The 18441-nt window shown below is 38.0% G+C and overlaps 1 protein-coding gene across 1 annotated transcript; it reads left to right on the top strand.

Annotated features, from left to right (window-relative positions):
• The first annotated feature begins 609 nt into the window (after window positions 1-609).
• On the top strand, window positions 610-16694 carry LOC135466303 (S-adenosylmethionine synthase-like). Its single transcript, XM_064743727.1, has 8 exons — window positions 610-744; window positions 5308-5385; window positions 5679-5801; window positions 6106-6218; window positions 8639-8782; window positions 10858-11076; window positions 11879-12061; window positions 12472-16694. Exons 1-8 carry the CDS (start codon window positions 666-668, stop codon window positions 12706-12708), a joined length of 1176 nt encoding a protein of 391 aa, XP_064599797.1. The 5' UTR covers window positions 610-665; the 3' UTR covers window positions 12709-16694.
• The last annotated feature ends 1747 nt before the right edge of the window (window positions 16695-18441 follow it).

The following is an 18441-nucleotide window of genomic DNA, read 5'->3' on the forward strand; positions in this document are numbered from 1 at the left end:
TGTTCTTTCTGGATTAAGATCTATACAGCCTATATCTTACGCGTGTAAGCCAAACATTTGAGCGATCAAGGGTTGGCCACGTGCCTAGCCTGTATGAAGTACCTCCTCTGTTAACATAAAATTTGACTACTGTGTTTTACAAATAATATTACACAAGGTTTGAACAGTTTTATGTTTAATTTTCTGTCTACAGCATTTAAACTCTGTGGGAAAAAGGTCACCAAAACCGGAGCGGTGTTCCAGAAGGCAATCGCAGGCGAGGTTGATCGCAACTAGTGCACCATGGCAACACATTGGACCCGGATAGGTAGAACATACACACTAATGCGAACATTGCCCAGGGGAGATAACTGATGCCCGTGTTTCGAAACACTCGGGCAAAGAAACAGATTTCTTCAGTCCTAAATTAGATGTAAACGGATAGAAATAAAGGTCAAGTGTGTGTGTGTGTGTGTGGGGGGGGGGGGGGGGGATAAGTTAGTTCAGCTGTAAACCATAGCACTGTAAACTGTAACTGATTCTCATGTATATGTAATGATGAAGCAGGGGGAGCTAACTCAGTTTACAGACGCGCCAGACACGTGTTGTCGCTTATTGGTCAGTGGTGGGAAGCGTGATGGAGATAGAATTAGGCGGCGGAGGGGAATTCAAATCACATTATCAACATGAGTTGTCCAGAAAATATCACAGAGCAACCCTCTACGTTTCTGTTCACGTCCGAGTCAGTGGGTGAAGGCCATCCAGGTAGCTTTTGATCAAGATACTGATTACTTCGGTTGTTGTTGTTGTTGCTGTTAAAGAGTCAATGTTATAGCACTACTGCTTGTCCTATCTACAGGAAGAGCTACTTCTAGAAACGGAGCGCCGTCTGGGCCGTTGTAAAAGCTAGGATGACCCCTGTTGTTAGTCATTGAGCTCCCTCTCAGATGTTCATTGTGAAAAGCTGCTTCTTCAGTGAATTGGACGTCACTTAACCACTTTTGTTGGACCACATTTGGCTCCTGTTAATAGGCAATACAGAAAGATATCTAATAGCTCAAATCTAGCTGATCACTACTTACGTATCACCCAGCTTTGGTATTACCTTGATCCATAAGGACAATTTCACCAAAAATAAACAGTTCGACCCCCAACCTTACATTTGGGTAGGCACCCATTCCTTGAATCACCTGAAATGTAAATATGTCAAAACCAACATCGATAAACCATATCTGTCAAATCCTGATGTCTAAACTTTAAAATCCGACAAGAGGAACAGACAGCCATGTTGGAATTTCAATATCGGGCAGGGCGATTTACCGCAAAAATTTTATACCAGCCAGCATTCACCTTAAGAATAGTAAAGAGAATATTAGATTCAAAAGTTTAAAGGATTGGTGTCCAGATTTACTATTTATTCATAATTAGATACCCCTGCTTATATTGTTAAATTGAGTGGTAAAAAAAATTTGAATAAAGTTAAAGTTACAGTAAAAGTTACCTGATGAGACTGGTTTTAATGCATTTTTCTGCCAAAACTCAGTAGTCTCTGTCGTCATACAAGTTCTACCTTCACAAGCTGTCAGTTTTGCCATTTAGTTCAATGTTTAAAAAGTTTGCAAGGGTGACAAGCACATCAAATTTATCCACAAAATGGTTTGCTGTTCTGCATACATTTGTAAAAACGAGTCGTCAAAGAATCCAGGAGTTAGCTTTTTTAAGTTTCCAGATAATTTTGCCCTCATGAAGGTTTGGATTTACAGCACAAGATGGAAGGATTTTGTATCTACCAAAAACAACCTTATCTGCTCTCGCCATTACAAAGCTGAAAAGTACGAGAGGAATACGAGCTGAATTCAAAATGGCACTGTAGACAGTAGTTGTGAAATACTATTAACTGAACTGAAACTGATAGATAGTAAACATTTGTACACTGACGCGGACGTTCACATCATAAGTGCATTTATATTGTGCTGGACTATAATATGCCTCTTTTGGCATGGGCTGTTTGGAATGCCGACAATAGCAATGTACCCAGTAGTTATCATTACATATAGGTATGGGTTAAAATCCCTTGGGGAATAGAATGATATTTATTGTGAAGTGGACAGAGGGAGAGAATAGTAAATAAATATTAATCTTAAGATAAACACGTGAAATGCACAGTGTAACACAGAATAAAGCTATGGCGTACCCCTCCATGTTCTCAGTGTGAGTTGGAACAAGATAAGATCAAATTCAGCATCTGAAAACTGGAATCTGAAGTCTGGACAGGGATGTCAGTGTCATAAGTCGTCTAATATGGGTTCAAATTGATATGGGAGTATATGTTCTTCTGTGTAGCTATTATTCATCACGAAAATTACATGGTTTTGATTTAAATTTCTAGGTTATGCAGGCCAGCTAGACTTGGGTTGGCCATCTATGACGTCCACTGAGCCATATTGAGCGACTGGTTGAGATAGGCTAGAGCAGTAAATCTATTGTTTTTTGGTGGAGTTAAAGTCATTATTACATCTCTCAGAAGCACTTCAGGTAACATACTATTTAAACAAGTTATAATCTTTAAAATATGGACCAATAGCTAAATCTGGACACTAAAACTTTAAATGGCTGGATTACTGTTGAAATATAATTTACTGATGCTGGTTTTGACACATTTACATTTTGGGTGTTTTAGTGAATTGATGCCTACCAAATGTGAGGTAGGGTTCGAGTGGTTATTTTGGTGACCAACCAGCTTTGGGCTAGATATTTAAATCCTTCTCTTAGTGCCTAAGGTTAATTCCTACGATTTCTTCCTTTGTTGTAAAGTAGTCAGTGTATGATCCATCAACTTAAAAGCTCTTGCGGTAAACACTAAAGAAAGAGTACACACACATTGAATTCCGTGGCCTTCTAATGAGAGAAAACTTCCCTTGTTATGATTTTCAGTCCACCACCCAGCAAAACTATAAACAGGCAGTCATATTTGACATTTATAAGCTTTACACTCATCAGTGTTGTGTGGAGTGGTCCTTCACAGCGGATGATGTTTGTATGTGAAGAACAGCCACCAGCATTGTGAAAAATTGGCACACTAGGCGTACATTGTTGTTTGTTCAGAATTTTGTTGTATTTTCAGTATACAAACGAACAGTTTGAGCAGAAGAGAAGCAGATTTTGGTCCAATAAAAATGGAATCCTCTCTGCTTGGGACTGCTGATCGAGAAAATGTCATGTAGGAAAGGCTACGGAGGTTCTAAGTGCGGATAGGAAAACACCCAGTGAAAGGGACCTCTGTCAGACGTTGTGTCATTAGAATACAGTGTTTAATTCATGAATAGACTACATGTAATGTATATGGTAATACATGTATTAAAGTAAATCTGATGGTTGGTTGTGAAAATCTGTACTAAGTACACTGGTTTTATTGTATGAGCATAGAGAGCATCACCCTGCACTGTGATCAGCATGGAGGTGTGGCTGAGGTGTGCCTGAAACACAGCGTTGAAACTAGCACTGAGGAGCATGGTGTGGGTGAAAATCAGAATTGTTTAAATGTGGGCATTTGGGCCAAAAACTGCAGTTGTTGAAATCTGGACAGTAAAATGGAATGGAAAACAAAAATGCCTCCCCCCCCACAAATGTCCCTCTGAAAACGCCCCCCTCCTCATCAATCAAGGTGGATTCCAAAAGCCTGTACCCTATTTGTTCTAAAATTTGGCACACCTGGTATGCTGATTTTAGCTTATATATATGTAATTCTAGCAGGAATATTGATGTTTTTTTTCTCATATGGTTAGACGATCTAATGAACAACACACTCATATCTTTACTTTTCCAAAAGGAAGGTATAGAAATGTAATATTCTGCTTTCAACACTACTAATATCTTTCCAAATTTTAGAAGGTTTAGGTACATAAATTGGACAAAAAATGCTGTCCATGGAATAAATGTACTCATTTACATATATATACTCTTCCCCTGTGTAGCCCTTGCTATTATGATTTGCTCCTTCTGCATCTGTTGTGTTGAGTAGAACAGCTAGTTGAGACTCTAGCCTGGCTTATGATCAACTATAAGTTTTCTTAGTCAGAGTTCTGCTTTGCTTCTTGATTTGACTCGTTTTCAACTTCATGCCTTTGCATGAACCTTACCTTGTTTAAGGGTGCTAATATTTCCTCAGTCGTTGTGTGAAGCGGTGGAATGATGGAAATGTGTAATGTATGTCATCTAATGGTATATACAGAGTCAACAGAACTCTCTAATTCAATACATACATGGCGCTAGTACAAAGCAAATAATCTCTTAGGAGCAACTATCTTTAAAAACAAGGCAACCTCTGACACTGGAATCCTGATATACTCATGCTGTGATGAATTCCATGATCACATACAGTTGTGTACACATACATTATGTGCATGTTAAAACATGCCTTATGTGATCTGATGCGTCCTATAAACATGCGCCACAACTGCATTCAAATAAATATCTTAGGCAATTAAATACATGAGATTGTTTTGAGCAAAGTCAGTGAAGAACTTGAATAAGAATTTTATTTCCTGTAAATGGAAAACATATTGTATTTGCCCAGATCGTAAAATAATACTTTTAGTTCTGAAAACTACATTTTCCCAGTAGGATAGCAACCTAACCTGTACTTTCTAAATAAACCTCAAATCACTTTTCTATTATCAGTATGACTCTCAGAAGACTCATTTCAGGAATGAATTAAATATGCTGTATTGTGTCAAAGTAGTATAATGTAGATGATTAATACCCTATAAATTTATTTATTTATTTGATCGGTGTTTTACGCTGTACTCAAGAATATTTCACCTATAGGACAGCGACCAGCATTATGGTGGGAGGAAATTGGGTGAAGGTTGCTGGCAGACCTTTCTACGTAGGGTCAGAAAGGAAGCCAGCAATAGCTGGCTTGCACTCACAGCGACCGTATTCGTGAGAGGATTCTGGGTCCTTGTGCCTTGGCCAACCATCTCGGCCCTAGATGACTCTGTAAAGGCACAAATGTCGAATAGAGTACTAGTATGCAGGAATCTTCAGAATCTCCTCAGTGTAGTGTAACCTGTTTTGGTACAACATGCCAAGAGAAAAACGTGTAGGTAAACACTTCAGTTTCATGGAAAATTTCACATTTTTGCGCAAATATTCAAATTTTTGCCAAGATTATAGTTCATTGCTAATCAAGGGTAGTGCATTCTGTCATTACTCCTTGTAAGTAAATTTATCATTTGTGAAGTTGACATTTCATGGTTTAAACTTTTGTTTCCGACAAAATGTGTGACCAGATCAAGGAAATTCATTCAGTCAGTTTTGTTTCAGACAAAATGTGTGACCAGATCAGTGATGCTATCTTGGATGCTCATATCAAACAAGACCCAGATGCCAAGGTTGCCTGTGGTATGTGATTCGTTTTTATACAAAATTCAGGTATCCAGAGACCAAATGGTAAAATCACCATATGTTGTTAGAGAGGGGAACTGGTTCGTAGAGCTTGGTTGGTATTTTAAGTATTTCATTTGTTCACATCTCCATGAGATGAGATCTCCATAAGACAATTCACAGTGTAATAGTATATATAATACTAAAGAAAACATGCTAAATGTTGTATATATTTTACCAACAGACTGTATTACATGTGTGTTTTGTAGAGCTGCTGTCAAATTTCTGAAGGTTGTTTTTTGTTTATTCAGAGTGTGTGGCTAAGACAGGGATGGTGTTGGTGTGTGGGGAAATCACATCAGAGGCTGTTGTGGATTACCAGGATGTTATCCGTCAAACTGTCCGTCAGATTGGCTATGATCAGTCAAAGAAAGGTAGAGTCCAGGACATGCCCATGGGGTTTACATGTATTGTCATCTCAGCAATGTTTTTTTTTTGTGTGTTTTGGTTTTTTGTGTAAGTGAAAAAATTCTTGAGTATGGCCTTTATAATAAGCAATAATCTAATAAATAAATTTTTTTATTTGGTAATTCTTTAATGTACATTTTTTGGCATCTGCACAAAAGTTGTGGAATGAAAACAAATTTCCATAAGAAAATACCAGTGCACAGACCTGTTTATAGACTGTAATGTTAGGCCCTGTGTTAAATTGTATCGGGGGCTTGTATGTGATTGTAGGCTTTGACTACAAGACGTGTAATGTGTTGGTGGCTATCGAGCAGCAGAACCGAGAGGCTCGTAACCATGTCCACAAGGAGGACACTGAAGAGGAGATAGCAGCAGGAGATCAGGTAAACCCAGTGATCAATAGTTTTTACATCAGATGTTTTGTAATAATACAGTCAAACCTGTTGTATGCGGCTAATGAAGGGACACGTAAAAAGTGGCCGCATATGACAGTTGGCCACATAAGACAGGTTGTGAAGACCAAGCCAAATCAAAACTGAATTAAGTTTCAGGAAATCTACACATGAAGGCCTACGTAATAATCTTATACATAATTGTTACAGCTCTAATGTGTTCTCCTACATAAATTTCACAGAAATATAACAATTGTAGTAAAATAATAACTCAATAATTTCAAGTTTTGTGGGGTAGACCTATGGACTTCGCGCATTTAACAGGCGATTACAGAAAGAGTTTCAGCTGAGGGCACGCATGACAGAAGTTTCTTTCCATCATTGTCAAACCCTAAAAAGCCATGTGCTAGTTTGGCCTACATAGCTATAAATGACTATTCTAACAAAGTTTTGGACTGTAAATGGCAGACTGCTGAGATGTTTAATCATATTTGCCATTACTGGTGAAACAACAACAACAACTCGTACACGAGTACGAGCGAAGGAAGATCAATTTCTCCATGTGTCCGGTACAGGCAATATTTTGGCCACGCGAAATGAAAACACAACACCATTTGCATGCAAAGATAATGGCCAAGCAAGCCAGATAATTTGTCAAAGAAACCATTCATGGGAGGAACCACAGGAGGTCAGATTATATCCGATTATATCGGAGTCTGCCCGCAGTTTATGGCATTCACAACGGGAACCTCAGTATGGAGCTAATCCACTGCCACAGTGCAGGGGTATCCGGACAATAACCAGCTAAGCCTGATTAAAGAACAATAGACTTCAGTGCTATTGACCAATAATGTTCACACTTCACTTGTCGTCACAAAGTGGCAGGTTGTAACTTTTAATTACTACAAAAACCATTGAAGCCGAGTGGTCGCCATTTTGAAATTCTTGAATGTCCGATGCGGCAATCATCGTTACTGTTGAAAGTCTCAGCCGCTCATTACAGGATGATGTAGAAGTTGGTGGCAAAATATATTGGCCACTGGACGCGTTGGACAGGTGCCCGCATAATACAGGTCGTTTGACATGGAAAACTGTTCGGTCGTGGCAGAGAGTGGCCGCTTAGGGCAGATAGACGCTGATTACAGGTGGCCGTAGGAACAGGTTTGACTGTATCTGATTTGAAGTCGCGATATACATTTATTTATTGAGTAAGAAGTTGATTCTGGTAAAAAAAAAATCATTCTGACTGATGGTGTCTACATTCCAAAGTTAATGGGTGCCTCAAATGAAACAGAAGCATCACTTATTTGCTCCTGTTTGAGATAGAGTTTATGAGATGATGGAGACTGCTTTGGTAGCCTAATGGTTATAGCGTCTGCCTTGAAGTCGGAAGACACAGGATCAAACTTGGGTCAGGTCATACCAAAGATTTTCAAAATGGAACTTGTTACTGCCTCATTTGGCACTTTGCCCTGAGAGGATAGAGCGAGAAGACAGAGCTGGTTGACCCAGTGTCTGTCTGATGTGACTCGGTAGGGTGTGTTACCAGGTGTCTTTGGCACTATACCTCAGTGGTGTAAGCACTTATTCTCATCATGGACCAGCAGGAAGACACATTATATATAAACACCTAAGGACTCCTCATCTTCATATGACTGAATAATTGTCAAATACGACACAAAACCCCAAGCATACATGCATGTATTAGGTATCTGACATTTAACTGGTCTGTAAAAGGTCTGCATATACAAGACACTATGACCAGCCAAAACCCCCTTGATCAATTATCCCCAGTGTAATTAATTCAGTGACATTTGGGCCATCCTTAAAAAATTCATTGTTAGGTATCCCAACCCTACCAGGAAAAATGGGATTTGGCAGTAAGGAAATTTTCTTGCTAATGAAAAAGACAGTTTAAAGAAATCAATGTTGAGGGAGGAAAAAAAAACCAAGGACAGGAATTCCATTAAAATCAATTAAAACCTTTTAAAGTAGGGCCTGTCGAATTGCTGATAGGGTTATCCACAGCCACATCAATCTAAAAAGTTTGAACTATTTATTTATTGTTTGAAAAATATTTTAAATTCTAAACGAACAGGTTATACTAGTAGGTGAGCTCTAGTTGGATTTTGTATTTATTAAGATTCATTATACTTCTTATATCTTTTAATTTTTACAGTGAACTGTCCAAATGATCCTTTTTCAATATTTGTTTTACCGTTAGTTGTAGTTTTAACGTGGAAAAATTTAATAATAAAACAAAATAGAATTTTCTTCTGATGACAAATGCTAGGCATTGGGCCAATATTAAAAGAAAGAAGATATTAAACATACCGAATGTATTGTAGTGTGAAACAGATTTGTGCTGTTCTTGATTTAAGTATATTTTGAAGTCTGAATGCTCTTCTCAGGGTTTGATGTTCGGGTACGCCACAGATGAAACAGAAGAGTGCATGCCCCTGACTGTTGTACTTGCACACAAACTCAATGCTAAAGTTGCTGAACTTCGTCGTAATGGTGGTCTCCCCTGGGCAAGACCAGATACTAAAACACAGGTAAAAGTGCATAGCTGTTTAAACTATTCCTTTACATGAACATGTAAGCATGAAAGACTGTATGTTCTGAACAAATCAAAGGACAGACATGTACAAAGATTTCTTCCTCGGTAGTTAGATTCAGGGTTCGCACGGGTCCTTGAAAATCTTGAAAGTACTTGAATTTTATTTTTGTAATTCAAGGACTGAAAAGTGCTTGATTTTGTTTGTGTCACGGGAATCTGTGAATCATCTGGCAACGGGCATGCACCTAAAGCAGCCTCCAGTGGTATGTACGCGGTCAGAGTTTTGCGCAACTACAGACTTCCTTTTCTCTGCCAGAGGGTGCTAAGATCGCAAGTTTTTGGGTTTGGCGGTAAGAACTTATGTTGTAGTCATTGAGAGTGATTTGGTGCATGAGAAAAAGTATTAGAGATGTCAGGCAACTGTCGTTTTAGCGATGAATGGCTGCAGTTCCTCAGATTTCAAAGACTGGCTTGTGCGCGACGCCAGCAATGTGATTTGGGCATACTGCCGATTGTGTCTCCGAAGTATAGATGTCTCCAGCATGGGCAAGTCCCTTACTGGACTACTCGTAACTGACAGTGGCACTGTTTACAAACATGGGCGTAGTGCAGAAATATTTTAAGCTACGCTTTTTATTCTGATGGACAGTGAAAAATTGATAAGAATCAGTGATGGGTTGTCTGATTATCAGTGATGTCTGCACCGACTGAAGGTTATGGCACCAACACTAGGCTGCGTACCGGTCGAATGCCCTAGCATGGCTGTACCACGCTTGCAAAATCACCTAAACAAATTTTCAAGCTGCGCCTGTTGTCGCAGTTTGTACGCAAAAGCGGAGATTGTGACTGTCCTTTGAGGTACTTGAATTTGTATTTTAAGTACTTGAAAGTCCTAAAAAAATTTTGGCCATCAGGCGTGCGAACCCTGTAGATTACTATAAATTGCCTAAAAATTTGTCATCATTAAGTTGCTTATTCTGATTCTGAGAGTTTTGTTAGAGTTTCAAGCCTCATGGCTGGAAGCCCTATTGTAATTGTTCAGATTCTTCTTTTTTTGTATGGCTATTATTATTCCTCAGGATTTTGTCGCTGAATTGTAGAAAAATTCAGATTTAGAAAAATTGAGCTATGATCAGTAGTTTTGTCGTTATATTCATATAAACGAAAGTACCCAATTCAAGAGATACAAATTGAAGCCCATTGATTTAACCTGGAGACATATCGTGTATATGTTCTCTTCATTATGTGGTTTGTACTGTAGTTGTGATTGGCTAACCCTGTGCCAGTGGACCCCCCCAGTCAGTAATGTCAGAGTTCGATCCCAGCTGACTGAATTTGTCAGTAATTTGGCGTAGTTTGATGTTCTGATCACGAATCTGGGTCTTCTTTCTTTTCCCTGATGCTCGTCTTTGTCCGCAAATGTGTGATTTTCACCCATATTGGGAGGTGGCATGACACAAACCCGCTATAGCTGTAAAGCTGAAAGTGGCTGTGTGCTAAGTGCTATATGTGTACTGTATGAGTGTGGAAAATCCTTGAAGTGTCTGAATAAATGCTGGAGTTGCAGTGCTTGAAAAATTATCCGAAGGCCGATTTACTATATTTGGCACTTCTACGTCCACATAATATATAATGCTCTTTAAACACATTTTAAATGCATTTATGTCTAGGATGAATGTGCAAATATTGTAAGCTTGCTACCTGACGTAGTTTGACGTACTGATCACGAATCTGGTCTTATTTCTTTCCTGTAACGTATGTATCTATACATGAATGAACACCATTACGGTAACCGCACAGGCCGACAACGCTAAGGCATTGCTGCTTTATCAACTATATTTAATCTTAGAAAGATTTTTGCAGTTTGTTTGGAAGAAGGTGGGATGATATTCTTCTAGAAAACTACAAATTTCTGTCCCGAAAATACCATTTTATGACATGTATTTGCCTCTAAATATGCTTTTTGGGGGAAGAAATTTTATGTCATCTACCATAGTTATGTTAGGGTACATGACTTATGTGAATGTGTTAGTCATACAGTGGTTTAATTGATGCTCGTGTGGATTGCAGGTGACTGTGGAATACCGAATAGACCGAGGAGCATGTATTCCCCTGAGGGTGCACACTATTGTCATGTCCGTCCAACACAACGAGGATGTGTGTCTGGACACGCTGAAGAGAGAGCTGATGGATAAGGTAGTGAGGGTGGTGGTGCCAGAGACCTACCTAGACCAGGACACCATCTATCATATACAGCCCTCGGGGAGCTTCATTGTAGGGGGACCTCAGGTTTGTCTGCTTAACATGTGTAGTGATGACCTCACTAGACACTCTCGTAGACCAGAACACTGTCACATACAACTCCCAGGGAGTTTCGTTGTAGGGGGACCTCAGGTTTGTCTGCTTAACATGTGTAGTGATGACCTCATTAGACACTCTCCTAGACCAGAACACTGTCACATACAACACCCAGGGAGTTTCGTTGTAGGGGGACCTCAGGTTTGTCTGCTTAACATGTGTAGTGATGACCTCACTAGACACTCTCGTAGACCAGAACACTGTCACATACAACTCCCAGGGAGTTTCGTTGTAGGGGGACCTCAGGTTTGTCTGCTTAACATGTGTAGTGATGACCTCACTAGACGCTCTCCTAGACCAGAAGACTGTCACATACAACACCCAGGGAGTTTCGTTGTTGATGGACCTCAGGTTTTTCTTTGTAATGTTAAGAGTGGGACATACCAGAAACATATTTACATGTAGTAATACTGCCCTTCAGGGAACACTGGTTGATCTACATTGTATATGTTAAAATTAAACATGAAGTCTGCCATTAGTGCCTTGTAATAATAATGCTAATCAGATTTGGTCACCATATTCTAGGGTACAGCCTGAACTCTTAGTCAAATAAATAAATGAATTACTCTGGTCTGAATAAAATTGTATCCGTGTGTTTTCTGATTTTCTGATTTTAATATTTCACATTCCAAACGGATGTTTAAAGGGTACATTGTTCATGTAAAGTTGGTAAATTATAGGTCTCATTGTAATGGTTGAATGTGTGATATCTTTTTCCCTTTGTGGTCCACAGGGAGATGCTGGACTAACAGGCAGGAAGATTATTGTCGACACGTATGGGGGCTGGGGTGCCCATGGGGGTGGGGCCTTCTCAGGGAAGGATTGCAGTAAGGTAGATCGCTGTGCAGCATATGCAGCGAGGTGGGTGGCGAAGTCGCTGGTCAAGGCAGGTTTATGTCGCAGAGCTCTAGTTCAGGTATGTCAACAGAATGAGATGCATCGTAGTTCTTATAAAATTTCTCTTATACTGCCACCTTAATTTGGGAGTGAAAAGTTCTTTATTCTAATGTTCAACAACAGTCAGAGAAATAAATAAATAAATGATCATGCTATGTAGTGTGTAGTTTGTGGCAGAGTGTCTGTTACTTGGACACAGAATTCCCAGGGTTATCCTCCAGTGTTCTTGGCAGTGAACCAGCAGCAGACAGGGCTCTTATGACTATTAAAAGCTTGTTGATGAGCTGTTGGTTTTGTTCGTGACTTAGGTTTCTTTCTATCCAAAAAAAATGATCATAGTTGAATGTCTTTTTAGGTAGGATTTTGTTAATCATTGTAAGCTTTGTTCACAGATTTTATGCCTGAAACCGTTGTTTGTTTTCTTGACAGATTTCTTATGCAATTGGTATTACTGAGCCGCTATCAGTCACTATATTCAGCTATGGAACAGCCTCAAAATCTGAGAAGGACTTACTGAAAATTGTGAAGGAGAACTTTGACCTGCGCCCTGGGAGAATCATCAAAGAGCTGGATCTGAAGCGACCAATTTACCAGAGAACGGCTGCGTATGGCCACTTTGGCAGGCCAGAATTCTCGTGGGAAATCCCCAAAACACTTGTTTACTAACATTTCTTGTTATCCTTTAAGCTCAGATGTAAAATTCATCGCACAGTCAGAGTCACATTGATTTATGAGGTCAGTTGGATGTGTACATATTCAAGATTTGCTCGCAGTGCTCATGGTTGTTCATTAAAAAAGATAATAGTGGAAAACTGTGACTATCCCGGCCATTGTAGTGTTACCTCTGATCTTATTCGTATTAATTTGGATATCAAGTCTTGAATTGTAAAGAAACTTCAAGTAAATGCGAAATTTTCTTAAAATGTGGCATGGTATGTTAAAAGTTGTCTCCTCACAAAACATTAGGTTACAGTGTGTCTGGTTAATCAGCTTGTTGAGATCCAGATTTACTCCATCAACTGATCATTGTCAAACTTCATGTACACAGCACTTACACATGTACATTCAAGAAGGGGAGGCCCTTCATGCCTGTTGTCTTTGGCATGATACTTCAGTTGTGACAGGACTTGCCCTGCCTCAAGAAGACACAGTATATGCACACGCACGTCATTATATGACTGAAAGTTGTTAAGTATGAAGTCAAACCCCAATCATGCGTACATCCAGTGAGAATATGCTTTTGTTTTTCCGATGTAGCCCACATCTGTTATTAAACATCTTTAACAAGGTATATACTTGATATTCTATGTTCTTATCTAATAGTGAAATTGATCTCAGACTTCGTACAAACATCCCTAAGCGGGGCCTCCATGACTCAGTTGGTTAAAGCGCTAGCGCAGCGTAATGACCGTAAGGAGTCTCTCACCAATGCTGTCGCTGTGAGTTCAAGTCCAGCTCATGCTGGCTTCCTCTCCGGCCGTATGTGAGAAGGTATGTGAGAAGGTATGTCAGCAACCTGCGGATGGTCGTGGGTTTCCCCCGGGCTCTGCCCGGTTTCCACCCACCATAATGCTGGCCGCCGTCGTATAAGTGAAATATTCTTGAGTACGGCGTAAAACACGAATCCAAAAAAAAAAAAAACATCACTAAACAGTTAAGGAGCCTAATATTTGAAACTCAACAGGTTCAGCGCATATTAATTGTCTTAATGAGTTATTCTAGTCTAATCATCGCATATTTTTTTCTGATCTACTAATCCAATTGTTCTCAACGCTGGTGCACAGCTCAGTCAACCAACCTACAAAAAAAGTGATATCATAAATTCAGCACATATTATGCAGTTGCATATAAATTACCTTTAAAAGTTTTTTTATGATTTATGTTTAAGTTAAACCATGCAGGTTATCCACTATTTTGTTAAGATACAGCATATTTCGAGTGAGTTGTATGAAATGAAACTGATCGCCCCTCTTAAATTCTATGGGCTACTGCAAGTGTAATATATAACATCACACTATACATACACCAAATTTCGTGACAAACAACTGATGAGGAGGTGTGTATCTCTAATAAAATTATTTCACACTGTCGGATAATCTCAGTTCTCTGCATTCAGTTTTGTCTGCTGTTCACTGCAGTATGATAACAGCTAAACTTGTTCAGAGCTAGCCAAGTCACATCTAATGAAGTCAGATGAATAAAAGTTGTGCTGTTGGTGTCTAATTAATTAGACTTTTTACTGTTCTGTACATATATGTGGATGTGTATCATTGCTGTTTTTTCTAGTTTGTTGTGTTCAAAGTAAAAGGCTTATCTCAAGGGCAGATTTACGCTGTTTTGCTCACCAGTCTGTAAAGTGGTTGACACTGTCATTACCTGACAGCTCTATCCGACCATTTACTACTTATCTGACATTGTCTGACAACTCTATCCAACCATTTACTACTTATCTGGCATTATCTGACAACTCTATCCAACCATTTACTACTTATCTGACATTATCTGACACCTCCATCCAACCATTTACTGCTTATCTGACATTATCTGACAACTCTATCCAACCATTTACTACTTATCTGACATTATCTGACAACTCTATCTGACCACTTACTACTTATCTGACAACTCTGTCCGACCATTTACTACTTATCTGACAACTCTATCTGACCACTTACTATTTATCTGACAACTCTATCCAACCATTTACTACTTATCTGACATTATCTGACAACTCTATCCGACCGTTTACTACTTATCTGACATTATCTGACAACTCTATCCGACCATTTACTACTTATCTGACATTATCTGACACCTCCATCCAACCATTTACTACTTATCTGACATTATCTGACGCCTCTATCCAACCATTTACTACTTATCTGACATCTGACAACTCTGTCCAACCGTTTACTACTTATCTGACATTATCTGACAACTCTATCCATCCATTTACTACTTATCTGACATTATCTGACACCTCTATCCAACCATTTACTACTTATCTGACATTATCTGACAACTCTGTCCAACCATTTACTACTTATCTGACATTATCTGACAACTCTATCCAACCATTTACTACTTATCTGACATTATCTGACACCTCCATCCAACCATTTACTACTTATCTGACATTATCTGACAACTCTATCCAACCATTTACTACTTATCTGACATTATCTGACAACTCTATCTGACTACTTATCTGACAACTCTATCCAACCATTTACTACTTATCTGACAACTCTGTCCGACCATTTACTACTTATCTAACATTATCTGACAACTCTATCCCGACCATTTACTGCTTACCTGACATTATCTGACAACTCTATCTGACCATTTACCACTTTATTTTATGAGCTGTACTTATGATGCTTTTTTTTTTATGAGACTGCTCATAGACATGTCTAAATTTGTCTTTTTTGTTATTTCAGTTATTTCTCTCAAACTAATAAAGTCTTAAACCTAAAAAAATATGTGCCATTAAAGTATAGAACTTCTTGTAAACAAAGGGTTAATTGATGTTATGTATGTTAGCCAGTCCTATACTCTGTAGTCATAAAGGTGACTTTGTGTAATGCATTCTGCGTCAAACTGAGTTTCATTGACTTTGTTTATGCAAAAGCATAAGATTCTAACCATTGGTTAACCGCGAGTAACCATGAGTTACTCATTCTACGGTAGAGAGAAAAGTGATAAAATGAGTGCCTTATATCGGATCTGTATATCTGCATGGAATAAGCTAGTAGTATTGATATCGGAAGCGGGATTTCGTAATCTTTCATTTGATTGGTAAAACTAAGCCTATCCCTGTTACAATTGATATCCTCTAGCTGTTTCTCAGTCAATCTACCATCATAATTTGCTGGTAACGGTAGACATAGTTAAAAAATAATAATGAAGAAAACATTATTTTGATTTTAACACCTATTAATGATGTACTGTCTTATTACATGAGTAAAACACCAATCAAATAAATAAATATTACTTAAAGGGTTAAATCTTAATGAAATGTTATAAACAAATGAATAAATATTGCTTAAGCCCTAGATGCTTTTGATACTTGTTATTCATGTTGTGAAGTGGTGTTTGACTGAGGATTTTCAGTGTATGTTGAAGTTTAAATCCAGTAGAGGTGGAGCCTGTTTGTTGAAGTGTACAAGTAACATGGTACACAAATAATAATCCAAGTCACACAAAAATGTAAATACTCGGTTTTATTTTAGATCTGATGTTGGAATCTGTTTAAGGACTTCAAACAAACTATTTATGGAACATAACCACATATTTTTGTTATGTTGAACAGCTGGCAGTTTGTGTTTACATCTGTTTTTATTTCGTACACTGTAACATTTTGTTTTCCTTTTTCATTCTTTTTAATGAGATACACATATTCAAATCCTGTTATGTTATATATTATTGAAAGCAAAGAGGAATGACAAGAATATCAAATGTCTGAATTTGATTAAAATCAGTATTTCTTGTTCGTAACTTTTTTATGTTAATCTTATTTCCAACAGTGTTTTATTCTTGGCCTAAAAAAGTAGGTTTTGTTGCTGAATTTGATTGTTTGATTCCCCTGTATTTGTATTGCAGGTGCCTCAAGTGCAGAGAAATAATTCACATATTGTATTTACTGTATTTGAATAAATAAATATCAAATTTTAATTAATGTATGTTGAAAATAGTTTTTGTATTTTTATGCTTGGTGATGAACTGGACAGAAGACAATTATTTCAAGAAGTTGTATGATCCAAGGATTTGGAAATTTAAATATGTGATGAATGATGGTTTGATTTACTAACCGCAAGATCACTTATAAAGCACACTCTGTGTGAGGGTATCTCTGAAGCTACACGCACAAAATACCTAACATGCATACACTAACTCTTCAATCTATTATACCTTGGCTTGAGAAGGTGGCACGCATGCACTTCCATCTCCAGATCTTGTCGATAAACCTGAAGAAAATATGTTAGCAGCCTGGAATATCTAATGAGTTAATAATCACAGCAGAACTTTAAAGAATAAATACAAGGCCTAAATTAAAGATTGGACAATCTCATTCGGATAAGTGCATGTGTAGTTTCAAACATGCTCTTTGGTTAAACTGGGGATCATGGGGGGATAACTGTTGTTTTCTTTTGCTCTTACACATTGGATTGCCAACCCTCAGATACCCTGTTATTCATTATTTGGTATTTGCACCTTGAGAATAATTTTTTTTTTTTTAACTTGATATCACATGGTATTTTTTTGCTTATTTGAAAAGATACTAAGTTGACATGTATCTAGGTTGAAATGTTTGTACATTGAACTAATATAATATATTGCAATATAAAAGTTTCCCCCCTGAAGTTCATTTGTAGTGCTAGTTTTAATGAGCTATTGATGAACTTTTCAGTTAACAAAAAAAAAAAGATATTTTGAGCAAGTAAAATTTTAATTTATTGGTGAGATAAATGTTGAATCAAATGGATGTAAGATATTTCAAGAAATTGTTTAAAAAATACTATGTTCTTTTTCTGTAAGTATCAAAGTGGCCATATTTATTGATGGAAATCTTTAACCATTCTGGAGATGTGAGAAATCATTCAACAGAAAAATCTTTCATGGGACATCAGCAACCTACTCCTCTCAGAGTAAGAAATACTGGGATGACTTGCATTTATGGGAATGATAAGGAAATGTCAGTGGTAGTGGTTTTATGACTGTTATATTTATTGTACTAACTTGTTTGTTTTTTTTTTTTTTACCTAAGATGAAAATTTACTATGACCATTTTGGAATCTATGTTGAAGTTATTTGTAAGCTAATGCCATTAGAGTATTGGAGAGAAAGGTTATGTACAGTGTGCATGCACTTAACATAAGACCGCTTAAAGTTTACTGGTTTACTGTATGTGGGGTTGTGGAGGGGATGGGGGTGGGGGGACCTGGTGATTTACGGAATTTCCATTTACCATGGTACATTAACATACTGTTTCTAGACTAAATAGGCTGAACCAGTCAAACTTAGTAAAGCTTACGTGAGTTACTTAGCATTCTTGCCGTCTAATTTTGGCACTTGTTTTGTTGCATGGCACAACTCATGTTTACAGGTACACTATAACCTGCTACTGGTCCAAAGGTTTTTTTTATCAGTTATGGTATAATGGTGCAGTAGATCTACCCTTGATGAGAACCTGCATGCAGTTACCTTAAAATAACCCTGCCATAAAGATTTAGTTACAGTTGCTTGATGATTAGGTTACTGTTGCTTGATGATTAGGTTAATGTTGCTTGATGATTAGGTTACTGTTACTTGATTATTAGATTAATGTTGCTTGATGATTAGGTTACTGTTGCTTGATCATTAGGTTAATGTTGCTTGATTACTTCTCCCATTTTGATG

The sequence above is a fragment of the Liolophura sinensis genome, chromosome 1, assembly GCF_032854445.1.
Source record: "Liolophura sinensis isolate JHLJ2023 chromosome 1, CUHK_Ljap_v2, whole genome shotgun sequence".
In the NCBI taxonomy this organism is placed as follows: domain Eukaryota; kingdom Metazoa; phylum Mollusca; class Polyplacophora; order Chitonida; family Chitonidae; genus Liolophura; species Liolophura sinensis.